Source organism: Pleurodeles waltl, chromosome 5, assembly GCF_031143425.1.
Source record: "Pleurodeles waltl isolate 20211129_DDA chromosome 5, aPleWal1.hap1.20221129, whole genome shotgun sequence".
NCBI lineage: Eukaryota > Metazoa > Chordata > Amphibia > Caudata > Salamandridae > Pleurodeles > Pleurodeles waltl.
Window position 1 is genome coordinate 1,730,073,772 of NC_090444.1, and position 13,849 is coordinate 1,730,087,620.

General features: G+C 42.3%; 1 protein-coding gene across 4 annotated transcripts in view; it reads right to left on the reverse strand.

The window, feature by feature from the left end:
• MMUT (methylmalonyl-CoA mutase) overlaps positions 1-13,849 on the reverse strand; it is a 197,334-nt gene that overhangs the window by 152,543 nt on the left and 30,942 nt on the right. For all 4 annotated transcript variants that reach the window (XM_069236109.1, XM_069236112.1, XM_069236111.1 and 1 more), the window contains exon 2: positions 7,818-8,261. In XM_069236109.1, coding sequence (XP_069092210.1) covers positions 7,818-8,261 — 444 coding nt within the window. The remainder of the gene's footprint in view (positions 1-7,817; positions 8,262-13,849) is intronic.

Here is a 13,849-nt window from a genome sequence, read left to right on the forward strand (position 1 = left end):
ACATGGTTTAATATGAACGTGGTCCCTGCTGAACAGTGTGGGAATAGACCAATGAAAGAAAAAGTAAAGAATAACTATATATAACTTCAACTGAGGTTGTGGCAAGGCTAGAAAAAGTTCTGGCAGTTGCCAACGTTAAGGGCCCCAGCGCCGTAGAAGACGGTCACAACACCCGGCGCTGGGCCCCAAGCCGGGGTCAGCGCTACGCTGGAGCCACTGTCTCGGGGGCCGCACTTGAGCGCTTGAATGCAGCGCGGCCTCCGGGGTGCGGGTCCGATCGATCCCCAGCGCCTCTTAGCTCCCCTCAGCCCAGCGCCGAGCGCCAGAGGGGTGGAGCCGGCCCGGGGCCTCGAGCGGCGTGCTCACCAGTTGCGGTCGCCGGCGGCAGTTTAGCAGGCCGCAAGTCCCTCAGCGGTGTGCGAGGCAATCCAGCGCCTCGGAGAGGGTCGCTGCTTCGGATGACGGTCCTGGGTGTTCTGGCAGACGGCGTCTTATCGTGAGGAATCTGATAGGCGCCGTATTCAGGATGTTTGTAATGGGCCAGGCGCGGAGCTGCAGTTTACGCTGCTGCTCCGGTCGCCATGTTGGCCACACCCCCTTCACAGATTATTGTTAATACACAATATAATTTTATCAGTAAAGCTGCAAATTAGTGGGAAGGTTTCTGGCCAATTTCTGGAAATTTACGGTTTGTAAATGACTGTGCGGTACCACATCATGCTTTAGTAATATATTTATTTAAAGTGAGTGTTTAAACATAAACTGAGAAACACTCCTGCCCTGATGGTAAAGCTATTACAAAATCCCCTAACTGTAGTAAGAGAAAAAAAGTAAACACCATTTTCAGGATAAGATAAGCAGCACTTAGTAAAAAGACAAGCTGACATTGACCTCTGTCCTTGAACAGACAGCAAATGTGTCAAGATAAAGCAAGAGTTAAATGCATCTTTATTGCTCATTCACTTTCTGAAGGACCTGAACACCTGCTTCTTTCCAGCTCAAATTCACTTCCCAGAACAGACCAGGCAGTCCTTAAAATAGCTCGACCTGATAAAATCTCAGTGGCGGGTACATTTTTGAGGCCTGAACAGACTACAGCTGAACTCTACACAACACAAAACAGGGCATAAAAATAAACCAGAAAATCTCAATCTAGCAGCACACAACATAGCAAAGGCATAACAAAAACATGCATTTGCAAAGTCAATAGAGGTGTCGTCTCTATCTATATTTGAGGATGGCTTCTCTCAAGCCGCTGCCATGGATGTGAAGTAAGTTTTCTCAGTTTTCATCTGTAAACTCTGCTCCTAATAGTATAGTCATATGCTCCAGGGTCCAGCATTCCTTCTCTATTAGGCAATACCCATAATTTGCATATAGTGGGTAGACCAGTAATGAGGTTTGGACATACTGCAGGCCTCGAAAAATCATAAAATTGTTACTAGGCCTGCAGGTCAAGTAACTTGAATAATCTACTCGGCCTAGCTGTAATGTACTTGACCTGTAAACCGGTCTGAAATTGTGTGACCCAAGGCAAATATTTTATTTTACAGAGTCACCTTTTCCTTCATTCTCACATATCAGTGCACCTTCAAATATGTGAGTTCAGCATTTCTGCTGTAAAAAAAACGCAATTTGTTTATTAAATAGACTATAAGTTTGCCCCATGTAGAAAGAGAATCTAACCCACATATAAAGTACACATAATTAGCGACTTGTCTTAGTTTACTAATAGCATTGCTATCAGGGCACAAGTATTTAACTATTAATGTTTAAACACTTTTTTTTAATAAATATATTACTAAAGCAAATGTGGTATCACACTGTCATTTACAGACAGAGCATTTTCAAGAAATGTCCACAAACCTTTCCACTAACTTGCAGCTTTACTGATAAAGCTTATGCAGTGTATTAATAATCTGTGAAAACTGGGTTTCATGAAACATATTTATCATTTACACATCACCAAGTAAAGTGCACTTATTTTTGTCATCTTATTAAAAAAGAAATCTCATCACACTGAAGAACAAAAAATGGTCTTTCACAACTACGTGCATGCATTTTGAAAAGTTTATACAGTGACTTAGTTATTTAAATGTTGTGCATTGGGAAAAACCCACACAGCCTTTCATTTCACAGTTTTTACTACAGGTCAGACAGGACACCTTACAAAATCCTGGAGCCCTGCAGTCAGAATGAAAAAAGACAAATTGACCTTTGGCCTCTGTCTCTGAACACAGAACAAATGTAACAAGAACAAGATTTAAAGGCATCTTTTTCACTTTCTGACTGAACAGAATACCTTTTCTTTGTCAACTCGCCAGAAGGGGAGAGTCGGTCCTAAAAATAGCTCGACCTGATAAAATATGAATCGCCATAGTGAGTAGATTTTTCAACGCCTGTACTGTATCTCAATATCATAAACTGGTGAGCCGTCAGTAAGTGAGTCTACCCATAGGAATAAAAACGGTATGGATTCCTTTCTTGGTTTTGCCAAGTTTACTTTTTATTGTCAATTTGTATTTAAATCTGCCCATCAATAAACATTGTTTCACAAAATGTAAGAAGGGCAGTTGACACCTGTTGTCGCCCACTATTTGGCTTATTAGCCTGGGCTTTCTCAAGGCTTTTAGCTAAGGTGGATTCCATTTCTGCCACCTGGATATCAGGACTTGCCTTGGAATTCCATCTCAGCCACGCAGATATCGATACTTAGTTCTGGACAAGAAGTACCTGACGTGGATATGACTCTGTCTGTGCAATATGACCTGTAATTGGATTTTGATGTGAAATATATGTAGTATCACCTGTTTGTTAGCTAAAAGCTCTGAGAAAGCCCCAGGCTAACAAGCCAAACAGGGGGTGAAACATGTGTCAACCGCCCTTCTTCCATCAATAAACAGTGTTTATTGATGAACAAATGAAAAAACGAAGTAAACTTGGCAAAACCAAGAAAGGAATCCATACCATCTATTTCTAATAGTGTCTGACAGTATTGTTGTGCTACCCATTAAACTTGGATCAAGTAAATTCCAGAGATGAGGACATCATACAGGCCAGATAACATACCTTTACTCACTCCCTATATCATTTGGTAATGAGGAATTGTTGAACACTGTAAAGTTGTTGGACTGGGTCCCATCTGCCCCTCAGGCAATGTTGAGGTTGCTGGTATGTCCAACTCTGTAAGAGTGGCAGTTCATACACTGTCTGTAGGATTTCAAATGATTTAAAGGAGTTATTCTCTATCAAGTCTGATATGATGATCCCACATTTTCCTGACATGCCATCTAAGTGCCTATCCAGCTAGATTTATGGCTGCATTGTGCAAGTGAGTGACCCAGCATGAATGTGACTATGTAGCTTAATTTTTTTTATATGAAGAGGATCACAATTCAAGCATGGCCGATACTGTAAGAGGGCGAGTGCTCTCTCTGTAACCATTTGTGATACAGGATATGGATGTTGGAAAAATTGCCTAGGTACCTATGTTCTACAGGTGTCCACATTGAGGGACTGTTATCCACTATCTGTAAAAGTTGGTGGGTGAGAGGGTATAGAATAACACCTCGGAGTAATATGAGACTCAAAGTTATCTCTGCAAGCACTTTTGGCAACCTCGGCCTTGGACTCCTGCTGATTCAAACATAGCTCTTTATGCAGTGTAAGCTTGGGCACAGAATAAATAGCATTCCTAGGAGAACATGACACTACTACCCTTTTTGTCACCAGTATTCTGCCTCATAGTGACAACTGCAAAGCCGATGACCTGACAAAATCATTGTCAGTCTTCATGTTGTCCACAACCATGTTTTCAAGGTCTCTATTCATAAACACTCCAATGTTTTTTTTAGACAAGAAGACTTCCATTATTATATCTGTGCTTCTGGTTAACAGTAGGACCTCACTTTTTCCACAGTTATTCTGGTAGTCAGAGAACGAAGACATTGCAACAATTAAGGAAATCAAGTGAGGTACTAAGGAGTCTGGGTTTCTAAGCATGAGAAGGCTGGTATCTGTATAGAAACCATATTAGATATCCATGCCACAGTGTCTATGCCCTTGATGAGGTCTGCTTGTCTGATGGCCCCTAAAAGTGATTCCAACACCAGTAAGAATTGAAGTGGGGGCAGGGGGAAGCCCTGACATGTAACCCTGTGGAATGTTTCATACATTTATCCATCACAATTAATCTTGGCACATATTCTGCATAAATCCCTTTCTCTTTGAATATAACATTAGGCCAATGCTTTCCATCTCAGTTGTTCTAAAAAGTCAATCCCATTCGACCTGGTCAAACGCCTTGTCTCCACAGAAAGAGAGTGCAGTGCTTTGTCACCACGGTCAACCTTCACCTGTAGATGATATTTGTGGGCAGTTTTAGATGGATCTGAAGCAAGGGTTCAAAAACAAAACCAATTTGGGAGTCACAGATTACACTTGACATGACCATCCTCATGTAGTCTGCCGGGATTTTGTTCAAGATTTTGGCATCTGCATTGATCAGCGATATGGGCATAAAACTATTGCAGGTTTTTATCCGGTTTGGGTATGAGCCTTATAATGGCTCTATTCAATTCCATCCTCAGCCAATCTGTACTCTCTGCGTCTCTGAATACTCTCAGAAAATAGGTTGTTCCATTGAGTTTATAAAAATTTGCCAGCGCATCCGTCACCTCCTTGCGCTTTATTGTGAAGGAGCTTCGATATTACTTCAGAAAACTCTTCAACTTAGTTTTAGAAATCTTATTTCTGTCTTTATGTCATGGTTGATATAAACGACCCAAAAAATGTGTGAACACATTGGCAATCTCTACAGGATGCCTGATTAGTGGACCCAATTTATCGTACCCGAGCAGATGACACGCATGCTCATAGTGTCTCAATTTTAGACAGGACAAGGCATACTCTGCCTAAGATGTGCTTAGGGAGTTAAAACCAAATTTACTTTTCTACAGCTGATGGAGCAAGAGTGGGGAAGGTTGAGTGTTATATGGAAAGGTATGTTCCCTGATCTCTCTATATGTAAGAGTTGCTCTGCCTCCTATACCCCCCTCTCGACTGTGTTAGTGTCAGGGGTCTATGAGGCAATATTCATCCATACCATTGCCTACCACTGCACTGCCTTTGCCGTTATCCCTGGCCACCAGCCCAAACCTGTCTCCTATGGGATCTAACACTAACTTCCAATCCCCCTTCCACTATCTCTTATACAGATACGTATTAAGTGTGGACCCAGGACAATAGAAGAAGCAGCTTTCATCACTAGCAGTATTAGATGTGTAGGCAGAGCCCGCGATAAGATTTGTATCCAAAGCCTTGATGCAAGCAAATACGAATCTGCCTTTTGGGACCAACTATGTTTTGCGTATTGTACACTGGAATATTTTTGATACTAAATTGCACATCTGCAGCATTATGAGGAGGATAGGGTCATGTCATTTCTCAACTGTCCCACGTGTCAAAATCTTGCTACTTCTCATATCTGTTCCCATGCAGTCTATTTTTAGCTTTTCAGATTCTGACAATGACTGGTGAGTCTCTTGGTTCAGTGCTATGTAATTTTGCATCTAGGTCCTAAGTCTATTTTACATAATGGATCTTTTCATTTACATTTAGAGTAAACACTCAAAAAGTACGGATTTCCTCACGTGTTCCTTCTATGAACACGTAAGCTGGGGTAGCAGCAAGTAAGGAGAGTTGTTCGTGCTGCATGGAGGCACTCTCCTGGTCCAAGAGGGAGCAACAGGAAATGGGGTGGATCATGTAATTTACATTTAGAGTAAACACTCCTAAAGTAGGGATTTTCTGACATGTTCTTTCTATGAATATTGAAGCCGTGGAAATTGCAAGTCAGGAGAGTTGTTTGTGTTGCATGGAAGCACTCTCCTGGTCCAAGAGGGAGCAATAGGAAATGGGGGTGGTGGTGTTCTCTCAATCCCCCAAGTATGGGCCCAACTAGTGAATAAGGGGTTGTCAATAGTAAACCTTGTTCAGAAGTAATAGGCCTTCTCTGTAAACTAAAATAGGCAAGCTGAGCTCCTACAGTCTAAAATCCTACACAGCGATGCATTTGAGGACTATGTTCCCCAGGCTAACTTTACTAGGGAGTACATGTATTTGTTCCATGGGTCTGAATTCATTGTTATGAGAGGAGTCCACTATGCACTTTCGTGTTGGCAGGGGTAACCCTTCCCTGAAAGTCCAACATACAAACCACCTCTTTCAGCAAACCTCTTAGCAACATTCATGCCGTCTTATCGCAGTGGGTGCTGATGTTTCCTTATCATCATATCAGTAACTTCTTCAGCATACGACTTGTCTGTCCGCATGTTCATGCTTCTCCTGATACTTATAACAATCCATTTTATGAAGCATATAAAACTCTGCAGAAGTCGGTTTTGAAATAGGAAGACTTGACATAACATAGTTAAAATACTCTTGGACTACATGACCAGAGTAGGAGCAGAAAGTACAACTATTCACAAATAAATAACAGTGCCTACTTATGAGTTCACCTGTTTAACAATGGCTGTTATTGTAATATGTGTATTGTTTTATCACTGGTAAATGTGAGAAAGATTCACACTTGTCTGGAACATAATGAAACTTAAGAGGGACAAATAACAGCATATAACAAATATTAATGTATATATCACAATGTATTCTCAAACGAATTTGTTTTAAAGCAGACCTTAAAACTGGTTTTCATCCTGTTTATAAAAGCTGTTCTCTTCATCAAGCTGGAATACTATTCCAATATGGGTACCATACAAACTCACAGGGAGAAAAATCAGTACTCATGGGTCTTAATTTTCTAGGTAGGACTATGGTGTAAACTATGCTCTTAGTTAAACGTCACATTCCATTACACAAAGCATGACAATCTTAGCACAACACCTCTCTTCATTGGAGCTATACCAGCCACATGACTTGGTATGACCTACACCCCTGAGAAGAAGTTTCTGGCCTCTCACTACACCTAGTCCCAATTCCACTCAAATCCTGCAGTTGTGTCAGGGACCGCCAGGGAACTTACGGTGTCGAAGTGGTTTATCTGCTCCATTCCAGCATCATTTAAGATGGGATCACAAATCACACCAAGTGTCTTCCTCGATCCCCATCTATCAAACGCCACAGATAATCTGTTTAGCGAGCAAAGAAGGCCAACGTATTGGCTCATCGATCTTGCAATCATCTCAATTGTTAGAGGTCAGTCACCAATAGCTACTTGAATTTCAGTTCAAGTGCCAACATAGGGCCTTTTCATTACAGGCTAAGATGGTCTTAATGGGTCCATGATAGGACTGACTGCTCTAAAGTGCATGGGCAGGACACCACATCCCATCAGGTGTGTAATACAAATACAGCAGCGCTTTGCTACGAAAAGTGTTGGCTGTGTGTTATTATTCTGTACAGCTACTGTCTCCATCTTGAAGGGCCTATGTGGTCAAAACAGATGTCAATAATTAGAATTATTTTATTAACCAATTAATATACTCTAATATCTATATACTATAATACAAACACAAACGGGATGGTTCAGGCTACTTCAGTGGGTCAGTATCTTGTCCCTATGACTTATGGTTAAACAAGACTCATGTAATTTCAAACATTGTTGGTCAATAACACAATGCATAGCTAACAATCACGAACAAAAGGCTGTAAAGGATGTTCCCTTGTTTAAAAGGATGACTCCTTGGGTTCTGAGACTTTGTGACATGATTCACCGAATGGCTTCTTTCAACACAAATCTATATCGCAATTTAATAGGCCAGTAATAAAAGTCCCAGATAAAAATCGCACCCTTAACTTACCTTTAATATTGTCCCTGTAGAACTTATTGCTCTCCTCCACTGTGCTGAACCCAGCATATTGCCGGATAGTCCAGGGTCTGTGTGTGTACATGGTGGGGTATGGGCCGCGGGTGAAAGGATTCACGCCTGGCAGCTCCTCTGGCATGTCCTCTGTGTCCCTCTTGGTGTACAGGGGCTTGATAACAATCCCCTCCGGAGTGTTCCACCGCAAGGTTTCTGGGTCCTTTCCCTTTAGCTGTTTTTTGGCCAGGGCGGCCCATTCTGGATGTAGCTGGTGGGTGCCGCGCGAGCAGTGGCCGGGGCTGGAGGAGGATCTGAGGCAGACTGGCCATCTGGGGCTGCTGGCAGATTTCCGGCAGGTAAGGATCCTCAGAAGCTGTTGGTGCCCTTTCACCGTCAGCATGGCACCAGATCCGAAGTGGCCAACAGTCTGTGCATTCAGAGCTACGCGAGGTAAACAAAACAAGAGGAAACAGGATAAGTCACGAGCAACTCATGCTTTCACATTAAGACACACCTACAGCTGCTGCTTATACACCCGATTGTGTTTTATGAGATATAGATCCATAAAAACATGTACTCTGCTGCGTTTTAAAGTACTTATTCTACAAGAAACAAATTAAAACTGGTGTTTTGTATAGTGAACTAGTTTTTACCAATTTTCACAGACACGCGATTAGAGGTGGGCGAGCTAGCAAATTAACAGTCGAGCCAGAGCTGAGCCAAGTGTCGACTCAGTCTCTACGAGCCCAGGCACGAGCCAGCAGAGCCTGAAAAATATTGAACATGTAAGTCAAGCTACAGATATTGTGCAAAAACATGATAAAGTCTCATCAAAATAAAAAAGTGTAAGTGCTTTTCCCGTCAGTAAATCGGATTGAATCATTGGACTGAGAGGGGTTTATTAAACGTAATAGGTTTTAAAATAACTTACTTAACATTTAGCTTAGAAACACGCATTCCCACCCCTACCCGAAGACGACAATGGTAATAGTTAACTAAGCAGCAAGTCAGTCGTCATGTGTACTCTATATGTGGCCTAGACTCTGATAATGCATAAAGCAACATTACAGTATAATAAATCAAAAGCAAGATGTGATTTTACAACACACGTCCTGAGCACAGGTATTTGAAGTTGCTCTTACTTGTGACAATGAAGAACAGCATTTGCAATGTAATTGGTCTCGTATTTGTGAAAGTCAAAGCTCTTGGCATTGAAAATGACTTTTTTTTAAAAACTTTTTTTTTTTTAATTAGTGGAGTGATGATATTTACATAGCCCTATTGCCATTCCTGTGACTTTGCGGCGCTGGAGAACCAGAAAATGCGAAATAGGTTATGAGGGAGAGGAGACAAGAGTAAGAGGGTCAGGCTTGGTCACTACACTTCACTTCCCTTACGGTACAATGCGGGCTGATTTGGAAATTTTTGCTAAGATTGGTTTTGTTTACCAGTCCAGAACGGGCGTCATTATGGTATGTATTTTAAGTGCATGTGTGAAATCCTGCCTTTTGGCGTTGGGTAATTGGTTGAATTTTTCCACCAAGTTTTTCGAGGCAGGTTTCAGAGTGCAGCCTATCAGCTACAAAATAAACTTATGAAAAAAGGTATACAATGTTCCCCCGTCCTTTGCTTTCTGTTTGGCAAGTTTGGACCAAAGATCCAAAAGAAAGAACACAAAGGTGTAACAAAAAGGTCTGCAATTGTTGTTTTTTTAATTTAAAGAAGAAGACGTGCTGGATACTTGAAGTGAGCACTTGAGAAGAAAAGCAGGTAAGGCATGAGAGGACCAAGCTGTGTCCCAGGTTATTGTTAAACTGGAGGCAGTGAACCCACAAACCCATAGTGCTACCGAAGCAGCCGAACTAGGCAGCACAAACTAACACAAGGCCCAAGCTAACTACGAGATCCCACGCTGAGCCTGTCACCCATTCCTGCAGAGTACAAGCAGTGGAGTATGACATGGGGCTGCCTCTTCAACTTTTGAAGACCCAAGTCAGCTCATGGAAGTAAAACCACTTTCTGAGTGTCTTGAAAAGGTCATCAGACCAACTGGGACCACCACTGTTGCAGTCCCAGGCTCCTATCCAACCACAATGTACATGTTCACAGTCCCAGGACCACAGCTGGACCAGGGCCCTGTGGCATATGCAGTCAAACCTCAGCACACACTGTCAGAGAAAACACAGATGTCAAATTAGGGGAATTTTTATCACTGCCCAATGGCATCGTGGACAGTCCAGCGACATGTGGATATGTATAACCCTACCACAGAATGATGGGAAATGCACAATGTGTGGGTCAACAATGCACCACTATTCCAGTGGCAATTTAAAAAGGGATTTAAAAAAAACACGGCTGTCTGTAGCTGGCCGACACTGGGGAACCCGTCGAATTCGTATAAACTTGAATTGCAACAGAGGTGGACATATTTTTTGGTGGGTTATGCAGTACCTTTTGCAGAGAGCTGTCCTGAGTGTCTGATTAGGTCAGTTCACCTAGCAATGCATGTTTTTTTTTTGCCTTCTGGTACTTGTATTGCTTTTTCACTGTTTATATGGAGCACTACACGTTCCAGGAAGCACGAAGACACAGCTCTGGATGAGCTGTTAATGTTCTGCACAGGACATCTCAGGCTCTGCTTTGGATTGAATGACTTGCTCAGCTCATCGTTGTTACTCTGCCCTTTCTCTGCACAATGTTGTTTTAGCACAGGTCAGCCAGGGCATTGTTTCTCCGTTGTCAGGAGATTCAAAATTGAGGCAGTGCAATCTATGTAGTCCGTAAATGTTAGTGAAAAAATGCACTGACATAATCTCTGTACTTCGGAAACGTTGATGCAAAATTGCACACGTGCTGAGGCCTTCTAAGAAATCCAGAGATGTGAGCGCCAAACTCCACTAGTTCTAATGCTATCCAGGCCACTAAAAATCTACTCGCCCACTTGCTATGGTGAGTCATATTTCATCAGGTTGAGCTATTTTTAGGACCTACTTGCCCATTCTGGCGAGTTGACAAAGAACAAGTGTTCTGTTCAGTCAGAAAGTGGTGGAGCAATAAAGAGCCCTTCAAATCTTGTTCTTGTCACATTTGCTCTGTGTTAAGAGAAAGAGGTCAAAAGTCAGTTTGCCTTACAATTAATTTTCCTTCTCACTGCAGGGTTCAACAATGTTCTCCGATTTTCCTAAGACACAACATTTAAATAGCTACGTCAACTTTACAAACATTTCCAAAATATATTTCAGTAGTTGTGAAAGCCCATTGCCTGTACTTCTGTGTGATGAAAAAAATATTTTAAAAAGAATAAAAACAAATCAGAAAACCTTACTTACTTAGTGGGGAAAGAATGAATACGTTTTCAGAAACCCGATTTTCACAGATTGTTAATACATCAAATAGTTTTATCACTAGAGCTGAAAGTTGGTGGGGAGGTTTTTGGACATTCCTTGGAAATGTTCTGACTGTAAATGACAGTGTTCAATCACATGCTTTAGTAATATGTTTATTAAAAGTGAGTGTTTAAACATAAACAGAGAAACACTCCTGCCCTGATGGCAGTGCTATCAGTTAACTAAGAGGCAAGTAATCGACCATATGTTCCTATATGTAGGCTACATTATTTTTATACATAGAGCAAAGGTTTAGTCTATTTAATCAAACAAAATAAGTTTTTTGTCCAGCAGAAATGCTGAGCTCACATTTGCAGGTACACTCATATGTGACAATGAAGAAAAAGGTGACTCTGTAAACTAAAATATGCGACTAAGATCACACAATTTGAGACCCGAGTAGATTATTCAAGTTACTCGACCTGCAGGTCTACTAGCATTTTTATGATTTTTTGAGGCCTGCTACAGATGCCATCCAGAAATGTGGGTGAAAATTGCACTGGTATGTGTGTGAGCCACATAATCCAGCTACCAGAGGCCGGGTTTCCTAAACTGAAAGCAGCATGGTCCGAAACTGAACTTTACGTTTTTTTTTTTCCAAAACCAAACAAAGAAAGCTTATAGGTGGTCGAGGGGGAAATGTGTGTGAAATGATAGCCTTGTTATGTCTAGCTGACATTTGCAGTGTGAAGCTGAATGTGTGCATATACTAAAGTTACAGAGATAAAGGGAAGTGGAGACTGGTCCTGTGCAAGGTATCTAAAACATGAGTACCTAAAGACTCACAGGTTTTGAAACAGAGAACTAAAAATGCATATCTTCAGGAGATTCGAACAGACCATAAAAATAAACGCCAAAGAGCTCCGCAATCAGCATACCTTAAACAGTTACACACTTAAAACAATCCGAAAATAAACTCAGGACAGTCCCAACATCAGCATATCTTAAATAATTTACATACTTAAAAAAGCATGAAAATAAAGGCAGGACAGTCCCACAGTCAGCACATCTTAAACATAGCATAGTGAACAAAAGAGAAAAATGAACACAGGCCAGCAGCTCCACAATCAGCTAATCTTAAATATGACACAGGCAGGCACTGGCGTGCCGGACAGTAAAGCGCTATACAGATTTCACACCAGAAACACCAAGATTCACAGTGGTAAGAGGTTGGATACATGTGTTATACAAAAGCAGGGTAGTCTCTCTCTCTCTAAAACACGTGTGGCTCTTTCCCTCTAGCATGTTCGTGCAGTCTAGCTGGTTTCAGGATAGAAGGTGTAAGCAGAACCTTCACAGACTGGACTGTGAAGTGTTGCACCCAGGCGCAGGTGGGATGGCATGGTTACAGCTCGCTGCAGTCAGCATGCGTGGTGACCACGGACCATCCTGTGAGACTTACCTTTCATATTGGTGCTTAGGAAAGAATCATGTGGAAAGGCCCAGGGCTGATAAAGAGTCGACAGGAGTGTCTTTCAGGTGCCCAGGCTGCACCCTACTGTACTTCTGATGTATGCAAAGTGCACAGGGGGATGGTGCCGGACGTGGATAGAGGAGTGTCGCCCCTCTCAGGGTCTCTACTCAGTGCAAAGCTTCTTGTGGTAGTCAGATACGCAGCCTGCAGGTTGTCAGAGCAACTCACTTAGTGCCAGGCATGGTCCACAGTCCTGGGCTCTGCCCCCCTCTTCCTCCCTTGCTATCTCCCACATGGAAGCTGCTAAGGAGCCCGTGGAAAGTTTGAGGAGGAAAATGTATTCTCCTCCCTCCTGGCAGCACAGCCTGAAGAAACCCAAAAAAATGTAACAAGAGAAAAGAATCCCTGACTTTGCAAGCACAAGTTTTGTACATTGCTCTGCTCCTCACTACTCCCCCTCTAGCCCCCTCCCCATAACTTTCAGTTACCTCCCAGTAAGAGGAGTAGGAGCATGAGGGGCCAGAGGTGAGGCACAAGGCCCAGGAGTTTGTTTCCAGCAGCTTGAAGGAGTGCAGGGGATGGGGAGCGTGTGGCATGAACAGGTTCTGTTCAAAAGGTGTGTCAGGTTACTGGGGGTTGACTGTAGGCATCAGGGGGTGTAGTGGGACAGAATGGCAGAAGGGCTGGGATTCATAAGACTTACAAAAAAAAACACTGAGGCTCAGGTTTAAAATGCATTTGTAACAGGCAACTTGCAAACAAAACGAGGGTTGTACTGGGGTCACGCAACATGCCGCCATATTGATTCAGGCAGTCACGGATTGTGATTACCCATTTATCTCATGTAAAAGTGACAATGAAGAGCTTTATTTCGGCACGCTTTCACTGATTACTTAATTAAACACTTTTTTATTTTTTTTAGAATCTTACCTGTGCTTTAGAAAAGTGTAACAATATGCATGAAGCAAGGGCGATACCACTGGCTGTCAGCATACTGTATGTGACCAAGATAACAGCCTGATTTACAGCCCTTTTTATAGAAAGAACATGCACTGCAAATGCAAGTTTTGAAGAACACGAGTGGAAAACCAAGATAAAAAAAAAAGTCCCCCAAAGTACATATAAACACAACAAAGTAGTTAGTACCTGCTCCCAAAGAGGTGGGGACCAGTGTGAGCTGCATGAGCAGAACGTAGTTCATGCTGGACGAAAAATACAGAGTAGCCCAC